Consider the following 14,116-nt stretch of genomic DNA (forward strand, 5'->3'; position numbering starts at 1 on the left):
CTTAAATTTTTTCCCAATTTTTTTTCCGACCTCTTCGGATTTCTTGACTTTTTACTAATGTTTAAAAGATTATAATTTCTAGAAAAATATTGGAGCGGCAGCTAAGTGGTGGACCACCTTTTTCTAATCATGAGACAATGGTAAATCCTGTCCCATGGAAGTGCCTGTAACTTCATTAGACAGATGTTCTGAGGGAACTTAACTCCACACATTTGGCATAATAAACTATGAGATTGTTGTGGAGATCTTACAATCAGACCTTTTATCAAATCAGTAGTTAAAATTAATAAATGAAGTACTTTGAGATTATGTCTATTCCATTTATTCAGCAATATGTTCAATACATTATACATTTTACACCAAGCAACATAAAAAGATAAAATTCTTGTCCTTAGCATATTTTGATTCCCTAGGCAAAAAAGTCATATAAATTCAGAACAAAATCACACAGAAACTTCCAAAATAACAAAGTAGAAACTGAGGCTGTAATTGTTGGAAAAATGAAAAACAGAGAAATGATGAAAGCCAAATTGATTTTATTCAAGGGTAAGTTTTCTTAGGGTAAGCTTATTTTGAAAAAGTAGGAAATTCTTAGAGGTTTTCCAGACCATATCCATTCCATGTGCTTCATCTTATTATGGGGAAAAATATTGACAGAGAAAGGCTGTGCTGATATTGAAATTATAAATTTTCTTGTTCATTACTGCTTTCAAGATCAGTTAAATTTAATTGGTTTTCCTCTTCCCAAATGCAAATATTTTCACCCTCAAAAATATAAACCATTTCTAACATATTTCTGTTGCTGACATTTAAAGATATCTCAACTTGGCAAATATCTAACAGGCAGGCTTGACCGAGCATTTCAAAAGAGAAACGATAGTTGATATTTTCTCTTACTACTTGGTTGAGATTTGTTCTTGAACTCTGAAATCTATTATCTAATAAGTTGTTATTCTCATCAACTGCTTTAAAGATTTCATTTGTCCATCTGCTGGGGTCTTGTGTATTTGAATTTACATCACCCACAGCTAACAATGATGTGTGCAAGAAATTCATACGAAACCTTTTCTTTAAAAATGATTGAAATTTCTTTAAATCACCTTCTTTCAATAACTCTAAGAAATTAATTCTTTTTTGTTTTCTTCTTTTATCCATCAAGTCAAACATGTAATTGAAATAAAGTTGATCAAATATATCCCCAATGGCATTATCAATAAATTCTTTTCTCATATAAACTTCATTGTTCTCATTCCTGAACATGTTTTTGTTTGACTGCAGTAAATATGGATGTGTTTTCATCCACAAATGAAAACCCAAGGAATTTTCAATATCAGATTCTTTGCGATACGCAAATCCTCGGTCTTCCTCATTTACAGGTTGGACAGTAACAGTTAATATTGGGCAATGTTGACCACAAAGAGCATAGAGTTTATCCAAAGAGTCACCTTCTTGAAGTGCACCATGAATTGCATTACTGCCAGGCAATGGCTGGTTTTTAATAGCATCATCAGAGACAGGGTATACTTTGTTACCAGTAGGTGTAAAAGCATGAGTGACAGAAGTGTATACTTTTTCTGACTGAAGATTACCTTTCTCCTCTATATGGTGATTTGGTATTTTCTCCTTGGCACAGGTTCTGTCGTGAACATCTGGCAAATCCTCATGAAAAGGCTCAGAGTCACTAGTATGAGGCATGTTAAAGTAATTGCATTTTAGTTCAAGGGGTTGAGTCAGTTCCTCCAGTTCTGAAGAGGATAGTTCAACCATGGTTGGGCCTGGGGCCAAATTTCCAAAATGTGAATATGGTACCTCATTGCTGTTATTATCCAGCAGGGTATCCACTGATGTGGTGTCTCCATTGCCATACATGCCAGGATTTTCAGATGACACCCTTAGCAAATGATTTTCTTTTAGGAGCCATTTCCCTTTGTCAATCAGTACTCCATCCTCTACGTCTCTCAGGATTCTGTTATGATCATTTTGTTTTGTACCAGATTCTTCAATGTCACCCCTATAATAATTATTCCTCACATCATTAATATTATGTTTATCCTGTCTTTCCTCCTGGAATTCCAGCAACATACGTGAACTACTAGATACCTGTTCAGAAGAGCCAAATGACTGACCTTCAGAATCATAAAGACCTGCTTTCCTGGCACTCTGAAATTCCACAGAATTATAAGGGTAAACCTGAGATTTGTGTGTAGAACCAGGAAAAAAAGATGGTTTAATAATCTCTGCTTTACCATAAAGTTTTTCTATTGCCCTTTTAACAAATCCTATATTGTATTCTTTATCTTGGGCAGGCTCACCACTGTCGCTGAGGTCATCACTGGATATTTTATATGGCTGCTCACTGTCACTGTCTGGTCTATAGTCTGACAAATCAGAAGTCACTGGAGTTTTGAAGCATCTTTTACAATCAAGAGAGGACTCTGAATAACTTCCAGTTTCCATGCTTTTCACCACCATTTTTACCCTCATCTTAGTTTCTCCTTCATTGGTCTCCTTTTCACTATTTAGTTTAGAATCATAGCAAAAAACTAAAGATGGTGGTGTTGCCAGCCTCTCATTGATTGTCTCACAAGTTACACCATTCTTTCTTTCTTCTTTCATAATGTTCCTACTAGAGATGTTTATCAATTCCAAATTTTTACCAGCCTCTAATTCTTTTTGGATTAATTCTTCAGTAGCCTGCTCTCCTGCATTTACCTCCTCTGTGTTAAAGATATTAGTGTCCTGGTTTTCTAATTCTTCAAAAGATTCCAATTCTGAAATGTTTCTTTCACTTGAAGTCATGCTGTTGGTTATTGAGCCTGGTTCTTCAGAAGTCCTTGATTCTTCCTTATCAAAGGATGTACATGCATTTTTGCCCTGAAATTTCTTTAGTGAACAATTTTTAAATTCATCTAGAGAACTATGTTTCTTATCAAATTCCGGTTCAGTTTCATTTAGCAAAACGCCACAGGGGCTTAAATTGATGACATTTTGATGTGACACCAATGTATTAAAGTCATTTTTACACCCAGAGTCTGACAAAATATTTAGGTCTTTCTGAACTTTGTAACTTCTTTCTAACCCTTCAGTTAATTCCAAGTTATCAGTATATGTGTTTTCTTCAGAATTTAAACAGTCAGTGGTATTGCAGACTTGGACGGGAATGTAGGCTTCTTCAATTGGGCAAGATGCCTCATAGATATGGTTCTCCTTTTGAGCACAAGCCTTACGAGAAGACACAGTATCAGCAAGTGAACAGACCTCTTCTAGGAAACAAATCTTATTCATGGAGGTCTGATCCATGGCATAACCATCACTAGGGAAAAAAATGTCACTGGGGTTACAAGTCTCTTTTGGAGGGTAAGTCTTATTTACAGAGCACATCCCACATAGAGAGCAAGTCGTCTCCAAAACACAGACTTCAGTGGCACAGCCCTCACTGGCAGAGTTGCCTCCATCCAAAGAGGAGATTTTCTCTACTCTTTTGTTTTCACTGCATTTAGGAACTCTCTGAATACTGGCTGTGGAATGATTTGCAGAAAGACCTACTGGAACCATATCTTGTTCTTTCTCACTTAGTCCAAAGTGATCTGTGGTTGACTCCACTAAATTGGCAACAGCAGCCTTCAAGTCATCAGCTTCCTCTGTGATGGCAGTGTGCTTTAGAACCTCCAACAATGCAAGTATTTCTGAAGATCTGTTGGTAGTCTTGTGAGCATCACTGTGACAGAAGCTATTCATACTTCCCTTTAGGTTTAGCACCAGGAGCCAAGCTAGAAGGAGATTAGTGGAGGAATTACATATTGCAGAAGGAAAGGTAACATCTGCAAGAGAACCTGGCATTTGAACAAGTCCATTCTGAGTCTTGTGAATACCAGAAACTGAGGCTTGCAGTTGGCGAAGCAACAAGACTGGTAAGAGGTCTTTTGGAGTGTCCTCTTCCACAGGATCTACTTGAATGGCAGCTTCTACGCTTTGCCCCTTTCTAGCTAGGTTTGTTTCTTGGTAAACAAGGTTTATCTCTGGTCCTGATTGTTCAGCAGATATGTGACTTTTAGTATTATGATCCTTAATAGCTGACTGTGACAAAGTATGACATTCATGCAGGGAAATCAAGCAAGCATCATTCAGAGATCCAACCTGGCTCTCACAGAGATCACTGGTAAGTTCTTCACCATTGTCTTTGGCAATAAGATATTTACTTCCCTCTCTACATAGATTATCTACCACCAAACTGGCATTTTTAGTTATGTACTTATTACTTTCCATACCAAACTTATTTCTTTTTCCAGAACTTGCAAGGGGATTATTCCCTGGAAAATCATTACTGTTAGAACTTACCACACTTCTTTCATTTTTGCATACTCGAGTTGACTTTCTAGGTTTTAAAGTTGGATACAAATTTATGTTCTGCAACCAACTCTGTATATACTTTTGAATTGAATGATGGGCAATATCCTCAGGAAAATCAGCTTTTTTCAAAGAAGCTAAGGAATTTTTCCTGGTTGTAGCATGTTGTTTACTGACAATAGCACCTGATTTTAATTTATCCCCTTTTTGTTTTTTCTGGCCTTTTAAAGTTATGTGTGAATCATTAACTTTTGAAATTAAACTCTGCGTTGTCATTCCTCTCAAATACCCAGATGTCATTTCTGCTTGAGAAGCTTTGGGCTTTTGCTCAAGGAGGTTAAACACATGAAATGAACTCTGATTTTCAAAAGTACTTTTACAATATTTAGATTCATTGTGGGGAAACACTTTATCTCCTTGACCAATCTCTCTTTTTTTAGGTCCTCCTAAGCTTACTTTCTTTCGTGGTCTGGATTTTCTTTTGGCTGGAAGTCCTTGAACCTTAGGATTTTGAGTAGTATTTAATTTATTTCTATGGAAATTCTTGGAAATCATGGTATTGATATTACTTTTGGAACAAAGATGATTTGATTCAATGACTATATCATTTGCCTGGAGGTCTTCCTCACAAAGTATCCCTCCTTTAAGGAGACTGTGTGCATCTTGCCATATGGTTTCTTGTGCAATTCTACGTCCTGTGTTTATTCTCTCTTTCTTATTGGGGATTCCTTTGGTTGTAACCTGTCCTTCCTGATACCTGGAGCTTATTACTTGCTGTTGAGACTTCTTTTTCTTTTTGCCGGCAACAGAAGACAAAAGCTTCTTTTCATTTTTTGGAAGTTTTGTTAAACCACACTGAGCAAATTCATTAATTAGTCTGTCAATTCTTGTGGTGACAGTAGAGGATGCTGCTGACGCTGGAGCCTCAGAAATACTTTTGTCAGTTCCAGAGTTGTTACTTGAAGAATGAGTTGCATCTGCTGAAATAGGACTGAACCTACCATTGGTGTTATCATAAGTTCTGAAGTTCTTAATACCAGTTTTGTTGTCTGATATTACACTATCAACTACACCTTCCTCCACAATTGAATTCTGTGATATAGCTGATGACAAGCCATTATTATGGGACATCTCTAACACTTTCTGACTTGTAATTTCTATAACGCCAGCACTTACTGCACTTGACTTGAGCAGTCTGCTTTCCTTTTTTCTTTCTAAAGATGACTCCATCTGCTCATTGTTACTGATCTGAAGAAGTACCGGTTTGTTAGATACTGATGACATTTTACTGCAAGAATGTGTGAACATGTGATACTCAGATTTGTTTTCCCCACCCTCCCTTTCTTCGCCATAAGAAAATTGTCCAATCATTTTCTCCTGAACCTCAGTTTCAGATACTAAGGTCATACTCCCTATCACAGATTTCTTTTGTCTCAGCCTCCTTGGTCCAGGTGTAGGGGGCCTATAGAAATGATGCTTCACTTGATCCTGGCTTTCCTGGATAGTATCTGTGTCCATAGCAGCATTCTCCCAACTAGCAGAACTGCAAGTTTCAGCCTCTTGATCTGTCATTTGAGTGTTTAACTCTTCTGCCAAGCTTCCCTCTTGATTATAGCCTTTCTCCAGAGGTGAGACATCTGCAGACAATGAACATGCTGCAAGCTTTAAGCCAGATGATTGACTATCTATGCTTCTTGGAAAACTCCTTATCTCACTCTTTTCATCATTATTAGAAAGATCAGCTTTACTGAGGGTGGTTGTCCATTTTATGGTTTCCTCCTCTTTTATCTTGAATCGAACTTTCATCTCAACGGTCATAGTGCCATCCTGATTAAAAATAATTGATTTCTCAATATCATCTTCAGAAGGATATATTGATAAATTCTGAGAATCATTTTTTTCTAAGGTCAAGTAATGTTCAGGAGCAAAAGAACAGTCTGAGCAGCAATCATTATTATGTGTTTTGTCAGAAGAAACAGAATAAATCTGGGACTTTGGGCTTGAAGGCATATGTATGCTCACTTATGAGATTTTAAGAATAAAAGATAGCCACATCAAAATATAATATGGAAGGCAGAGAAGTTATAAACATCCAATGGAAAAGGCAGCAAAGAAAAAAGAGAAAAAGGAAATAATTAGTATGAAACATATTTTCTGTACTTCATGGTAAAATATTATTGATATATTTCTGAGCTCTACATATTTAATGGTTATTTGAGAAAACTTACTGTAATACTGGTATACTTCTTCAAACCACTCTTAAGACCTATAATTCTACTTCAATGAGGAGATTCACAGAATTTTCATTTTAACAAGTTTAATAAGGTAATTTTAATTAAAAAAATGTAAAGTAGAAATTTCTAAGAATTCTATCAAAAATAAAGTTTTGTTTTGTAGGTTTTTGTTCTGCCATTTTGTTTACTAATACTGAAACTGGAGTCTAACCAGGTACTGCTTACCTATTCAAACAAGGCAAGTAACAATTTATGGTGGTATTTATTTTCCTATCTCCCCATATCCAAGAGAGATATCTATAGCTTTATGAAATCAGAAACATTTTTAGAATTTAAGACTGGATTAATAAAGGGATAACTATTAATTTACTATTCACTTTGTATGATCCGTTCAGCTGATTTATTATAGGGCACAAAACAGAACAGAGTTAAACATAAGTCCAGATATTAGTTATCTTTTTAATGTAAATCTTTAGCATTAACTGAGGCACTCTTGCTTCTTAAATTCAATCAAATTCCTATTACCAGTCTGCACAGATTTGCACACAGTCGCCATCAGGTAAACAACTTTAACATTTCAGAGTAAAAACATAGAAACATTTCTTCTTATTTCTGTTATACTTTCACTGAAATTGTAAATAAAAATGTCTCACTTCTAATTTTTTGAAGTAAAATATAACAAAGCCCTCAGATTCCCTGAAGTTATCAAAAATCATACTTAACAACCTGTATCAGACATAAAATAATAAAATCATTTTAGTAAAATGACCAAGGTGAAATAGTACTACCACATGCATAACATATACTTGGCAGCCTAATGCCCACAAAACAGGAGCATTAATAATTATCTATTGCATATATCCACGAAGTAATTAAATGACAACAATAAATAATAGATGAGTTCATAGTAGCAATAAGGGATTAACACTACTTAAAATACAAATTACCCCATGTCTGAAGAGTAAAAAAGTTAAAACTCAAGTATATGCCTGGCACAGTGGCTCATGCCTATAATCCTAGCAATCTGGGAGGCTGAGGTGAGAGAGGACCCCCTGAGGTCAGGAATTTGATACCAGCCTGAGCAAAAGCAAGATCCACCTCTACCAAAAAAGACACAAAATTAGCCAGGCATGGTGGTATGCGCCTGTAGTGCCAGCTACTCAGGAGGCTGACGCAGGAGGATTGCTTGAGCCCAGGAGTTTGAGGTCACAGTGAGCTATGATGATGCCAAAGTTTCTCTGGAAATACTGTACACAATCAATAATGACATCAGCCATGCCTGCATAGGGAATTTATAGCCTTGGGCCTTAAGAGGTGCTCTTCCTCCCCTATCCAAAGGATAATGCCACATCACTGCAGCAGAACCTAAGCAATTATCAACCTAAATTATTGGTTAAACAGCATGAATTGGCTGCAGAAAACTTTTCTTAATAAATAAAAAGTGGATCTAGGGACCTGTGAGTTTTACAGGAATAACTTCAGAAGGTAGAGTATATAGCATAAGTTTGAAAAAACACAGTCACTCTGCTAACCTGTTGAGCTCAGCTATGAATGCTGAGTGGTATTATTTAGAGATAACTTTGTAACTACCATGGGTGTCGCTTACACAGATTCTACAGAATTCCTCTCCCAAGCAAGAAATGCTGAGATTTTTATTTAACTATGTATTTTACGGAAAAAAGCAGGCCTCATCAATTTAAACAGATATATCATTGATTGATCTGGAAAAGTCTTAAAAATTATCAGATAATCTGTATGACTCCTTTCAACTATAAACACAACCAGTATCAGTTGAGAATGCTTTTAATCCTCTCGTATTTTCTCTTCTGTGATGAAGGAAATTGGTCTTTGTTGTTGAGGCAAAAAAAAAAAAAATCTCAAGGCTAAAAATATGGGCTATATATTTGCAAGTGACTTACTCTTTCTGCTTTCTGACCTCGCATTTCCCTTGCGGTGCACACGATGAGAGATCCCGGGTAATCTAGCAGGAAGCAAGTACTTTTGGATGTCATAATTTCCCGGTTTAAATGGCTCCCTTCCTGCTGCTACCACAGCTCCAGAGCTCAGGATTCCCGCCTGGAGACTGGAAACCTAAAAGAAACCAAAGAGTCATGATCCTTACTTGGGCCAGTTTTGTTTTTTCCACAGAATAATTTTATAACTTTGAATCAATTCCACAACCTCCCAGGCTTTAAAGAGATAATCACCAAGCATTTTCTTAGGCATCAACGATGCATACAAAGTAAGTGGAAATACCTAATGTGGTCGGGGGGCGGTGAGGGGAACCTCAGCTTCATACTTCTCTAGCAGAGATCCCAGGAAAATGCTTTCTCTATCTAGGAAAATACTACTATTGGCCACTCCTTTTCAAAAAATGTTCTTGGTATTGATTCGGTGCCAAAACCTTATATACTCGATGCTCAGGAAACAGAATGGGGGAGGGAGTGTGGGAGAAGGAAGAGATCCCCGTCCAATTCTGACCAGGAAACAGATACCGTTCGCGGGCTCACAGAACACACAGGCACACACACACACCCACACACCAGGACTTCCCAGGGAAATACACACACGCGCGCGCACACACACACACACACACACACACGCACGCGCGCACACACACACACACACACACACACCAGGACTTCCCCGGGAAATACACACACACACATATGCACACGCACACACACACACACCAGGACTTCCCCCGGGAAATACACACACACACACACACACTTACGCACACACACACACCAGGACTTCCCCGGGAAATACACACACACACACACACACACACACACACACACACCAGGACTTCCCCGGGAAATACACACACACACACACACACACACCAGGACTTCCCCGGTAAATACACACAAACACACACACCCCAGGACTTCCCCGGTAAATACACACACACACACACACACACACACACACCAGGACTTCCCCGGGAAATACACACACACACACCAGGACTTCCCCGGGAAATACACACACACACACACACACACACACACCAGGACTTCCCCGGGAAATACACACACACACACACACACACACGCACACAGGAACGAGGCTTCCCCAGGGCCACCATTCACACCGCGCACAAACCCACAGGGTGCCCAAAAGGAGCTCAGGCGTGAGGAGACTCCGGACCGCTCACCCTCCTTCCGTCTGTGGTGTACAGCTTGGCCACCGGGGACTGCATGACCACCGTCAGGTGCTGCAGAAAGGCCTCGAAGCTCTGGGTGACCCTCTTTCTCAGAAGAACCGCGCGCCTCGTCTTAGGGTCGCCATTCCTGAAGACCACGAGCCTCCGCGGGCCGCGGGGCACCCCGGGAGCGGCGGCGGCAGGGGGGCGGGGCGCGTGCGCGTGCGCGTGCGCGTGCGCACTGACGGCCCGGCTGCTACGCCAGGGCCGCGGGCGCTGACGGGCCTTGTCCAGGTCGACGGGCTGCACCTTCCTTCCGTGGGAGCACAGGTAAGACTCGCCGTCCTCCAGGTCCTCCAGGCGCGTGATGCTGTGTCTTCCCCGAGGGGTGCTGATGTTCCTCACTCCGAAAGGTAGGGGTACCTTTCTGGACAAGTTATCCAGCAAAGCATCAAAGGTCTTAAAGGAACGAGGGTTGACCACCACCCTAACCCCGCCGAATTGGGGGTCTCCGCTCTTGTAGAAGCTGATCCGTTTGGCCACAACGGGGTGAGTTAAGCTCAAATGGCGAGAGGAGGGAACTTGACCTTCGGAAGAAGTAGGATGAATCGTAGAAAAACTAGTAGAAGGGGTTTCACTCATTTTGGCTGTGACCTAGAGAGGAAAGAAAATTGTTCATCTCCTGAATAACAGCACCACAGAGGGTACATGGTAATGCAAATGCATGCTAAATATAGTTGTACACATTCAGATATTTCTAGGAGTTTATTCCTTCATTGATGTATATTCGTTGTACCCGTTGATTTTGAAAGATAATTTTAAGGGACTTACGATAAAAAGACATAAATGAAACAGTTAAATAAGGATATTTATAATTTAAAAATTAAAAACAACCTACACATGTTATGATACATAGGTAAATAAATTATGACATATACACCCATGCAATGGAAAACTATGCAACCATTAAACACAGCTTTATAAATCTGTATTTTTGGCATAGAAATATGATTGTGACATACTGCTAAGTGAAAAAGCAGCTTGTAAAACATATGCTATGCCACTGCTTTATATGGATATAGTCATGTATGGCTTAACAATGGGGATACATTCTGAGAAATATGTCATTAGAAGATTTCATCCTTGTGTGAGCATCACACATCTCAGTTTGACCTTACACAAACCTAGGTGGTATAGTCTACTACCTACCTAAGCCATATGATATAGCTTGTTGCTCCTAGACTACAGCATATTCCTGTACAGTATATTCCTCTACTGAATACTATAGGCAATTATAACACAATGGTAAGTATTTATGTATCTAAACATATCTAAACATAGAAAAAGTACAGTAAAAATACAATATTATAATCTTCTGGGACCACCATCATAAATGTATTATGTTGTGGACCAAAACGTCATTATGTGGCACATGACTGTATCATGGGGATGGAAAAAGTCCAGAAATATAAACAGCCTGGTGTTGATGGTGGTTATCTCTGGATGGCAGAGCTATAGATAATATTTGTGTTTTTAATACATTGCTAAATGTTGTGAATCTTTAAAATTAACAAGTATTATTGCACAATTTAAAAAAATAACAAAAAAGACACAAATCAGAAACCATCCAATGAGAAAAGTAAGAGGGTTTTCTGTTCATCAATTTAGTCCTTCAGGTCCTGGCAGTAAAGGAAAAGACGGGGGATAGGAAAAGTTTTTAAAGTTCAAATTGTCTGTTGGATAGAACCAAATGAGTTCATCTTGAGGAAAATGTACCTGGCATTAAGTTCTAGGAGGAATGTATCGCATAGATACTTAAATAAGGGCCATATTAAGAAAGCGTCAGACGTTTCCACTGCAGATGGGAGAAAATGCAGGCAAATCATCTGACATACCACTTACCCTACTTTGGGAAACACTTCACTAAACAAATGTTCTTTGAATGAAAGATAGCATTGCTATGGGCTGCTAACAATGGTGCAATCTGTTTACTGCTTCCACTAGTAGTTCTAAAATAAAAACTTCAAGAGGGAATTCAAGAAGAGCCATTTTCAGCAAACCACTGAGGTTTTCCTTTTCACTTCTCAGTGAAACCGTAGTCTGATTGACAAATGAGCAGCTTGTGGAAGGATTTATCTGGTTCTGGGCTTGTTTTGCATTTGTGGCATTTGTGGCTATTTTCTGTTATTTTAAATCAAATTTAATTGATTTAAGTGTCTTTTGACAGAGTAAGAAAGCCCTCAAGCCTTGAAGACAAATGGAACAAACAAAATAGATGTAATTGGTATTATAGAGATGGAAAAACACATGTTTATAGATCAGCTATGAGTCTTGCCCAAATCACCTACATAAAGGTTTGCAAGCTGTTTTCTAAGTGTCTTCATATATCTCCAATATAATTTGCAAATCTTGTTTATATGTAACTTAGGAGAAAGCATTTGAAGATCAGCCTAGAAATTAGATATCTCCCCTTCTCTCTTCCACAGAGGTTTAAAGTAATTATAATGCTTAAGACAAAAAGGGAACTGTAGCAGGCGTGTGCATCAGGAGCTGGGGAATCCGGCTTTGCAATGGTGTCAGCAAAACTGCAACCTCTTCTTGTCCTCATCTGATAATCTGTGGTCTGACCTTGGGCAGGCTGCTTAATCTCCATGCCCTCATCAACAATAAGACGGATGAGTCCCTTCAGTATTTGAATAAGACTTCAGAACTCTTTGCCTCCAATTACTTTTTAGGTTGGTTTATTTACATGTTTTTTTTTGAAATTATTTTACATGAATAATATTTGAGACACATTTTTCACCTAACTTTAGAAAATAATATTTATTTATCATGATAATTACATCATGAGGCTTTTAAAATCACTAGTTTTCTGCCTGGATCTCACTACTTGGAGAACTGTTAACCTGGTAACACTTTGGGAACACATTTGTGTGAGCTGATATGCTAAGATATTTGTGGATGGTTTTGTTTGTTCATTTTTGGCTAAAATAAAACAGATTTTATCCTGGGGCCAGGAGGGAGAACATGGAAGGTAAAGACAACAGGAGGAAAGAAGCGGCCCTCATTTTCCTAACCCACTGCTGTCCAGCCCTGAGCACTGGTTTTAAGCCTGATGCATGAAGAGAGCAGAAGCTGAAGGTACCATGTCTGCAGAAGATGCCAGATGTCCAACAGTGGTAAACCATTTTCAAAGCAGGTACCTATAACAGGTGGTTGCCAGGTAGCAACCTGTTGACAAGGAACTTGTAACAAAAACAAAACAAAAATACGAGTTCACATGATCCTTATTGCATATAAGAGAATCTCTGGGAACTCCTAGAAGTCACTGGGGGAAGTTTTAGGGAAAGTGTTGAGATTCTGCGGGGTGAGGCTTAAGAGCCCATGGTAAGGTGGGTGTTATGTGTAAAACACAGAACATGGTGAAGATTCATGTTCATTCAGTGCACAGTGTCATTAGGGAAGAGGGTACAAACCAGATTTTTTCTGAAGGAGGTGGATCAGCCTTTGCCCTGTCCTAATCATGTGCATTTCCTACCGAGTCTGTGGGAAATTCACAGAGTAATTCAATAACGATTGAAGAAGAGTAGGGTACCAAGAGAATATCAAGGACAGATGGCTAATGCAGCCTGAAGGATTGGAGGTGGGGATAGGAATTGACAGTGATTTCAGAGGAAAGCCTGTATAGCTAAGATGCCAGAGGCAAAGAGCAGTGGAGATGCCCTCCAGGAAGAAAGCAGAGATAGTGTGCATGTTGCCAGTGCACATGAGCGAGACTAGCAACGTGATCATTAAGTCTTGACAGTATAGTGTCCCCTTTTGTGAAACAGAGCTAACAGCCCTCCATAACTTTAAGTCATCCTGTGTTAATTGTGCTGCTTTCTTAATCAGTTTTAAAAACTAATTAGGATTTGGATAGAAATTATACAATTTTTTACATACATTTTTAATAATAAGGTTTATTCTATGCCCTCTAAAGTTGTGATAAGGCAATAATATACTTAGGGGCTACCTAGGGAATAAACAAACTAAGCAGCCTAAAATGGTTTAGTTCTTCTCCCAGAAGTTTAGCCGGAAGGAGAAGTGGAGGTGGACAGAGGTAACCAGAGGAAACCGAAGAACCTTAAGGTCTTCCACTTTCTTCACCACTGACTTCCCTAGGGGCAGCAAGGAAGCTGGCTTACAAAGTTGCTTTGCCTCTGCCCAACTTACATTAAAGTCTGCTTTTGATGACTTGACAGCTTGCCACCAATATCTTCCCCTCTTCTCGGCAGAGCCTCTTCATTGCCTAAAGTTAGACCATGGAGCTGTCATAAATACTTTCATTGCTTTTTAAGATTAAGCAGATGTTTTTAACACCCTTTTGTTTCTTAGGCTCAACCAT

At 38.9% G+C, this 14,116-nt stretch overlaps 1 protein-coding gene across 2 annotated transcripts in view; it reads right to left on the reverse strand.

Moving 5' to 3' along the window:
* Positions 1–14,116, reverse strand: part of RP1 (RP1 axonemal microtubule associated) — a 310,551-nt gene that overhangs the window by 260,270 nt on the left and 36,165 nt on the right. Inside the window, exons 2-4 of one of the 2 annotated variants that reach the window (XM_045560986.1) lie at positions 9,745–10,386; positions 8,501–8,672; positions 307–6,368 (exon numbers count right to left, since the gene is read on the reverse strand). In XM_045560986.1, coding sequence (XP_045416942.1) covers positions 682–6,368; positions 8,501–8,672; positions 9,745–10,374 — 6,489 coding nt within the window. In that variant the 5' untranslated portion in view covers positions 10,375–10,386 and the 3' untranslated portion in view covers positions 307–681. Of the gene's footprint in view, positions 1–306; positions 6,369–8,500; positions 8,673–9,744; positions 10,387–14,116 lie in introns of those variants that run through there. The other variant, XM_045560987.1, reaches the window with a different exon arrangement.

Source organism: Lemur catta, chromosome 9, assembly GCF_020740605.2.
Source record: "Lemur catta isolate mLemCat1 chromosome 9, mLemCat1.pri, whole genome shotgun sequence".
NCBI lineage: Eukaryota > Metazoa > Chordata > Mammalia > Primates > Lemuridae > Lemur > Lemur catta.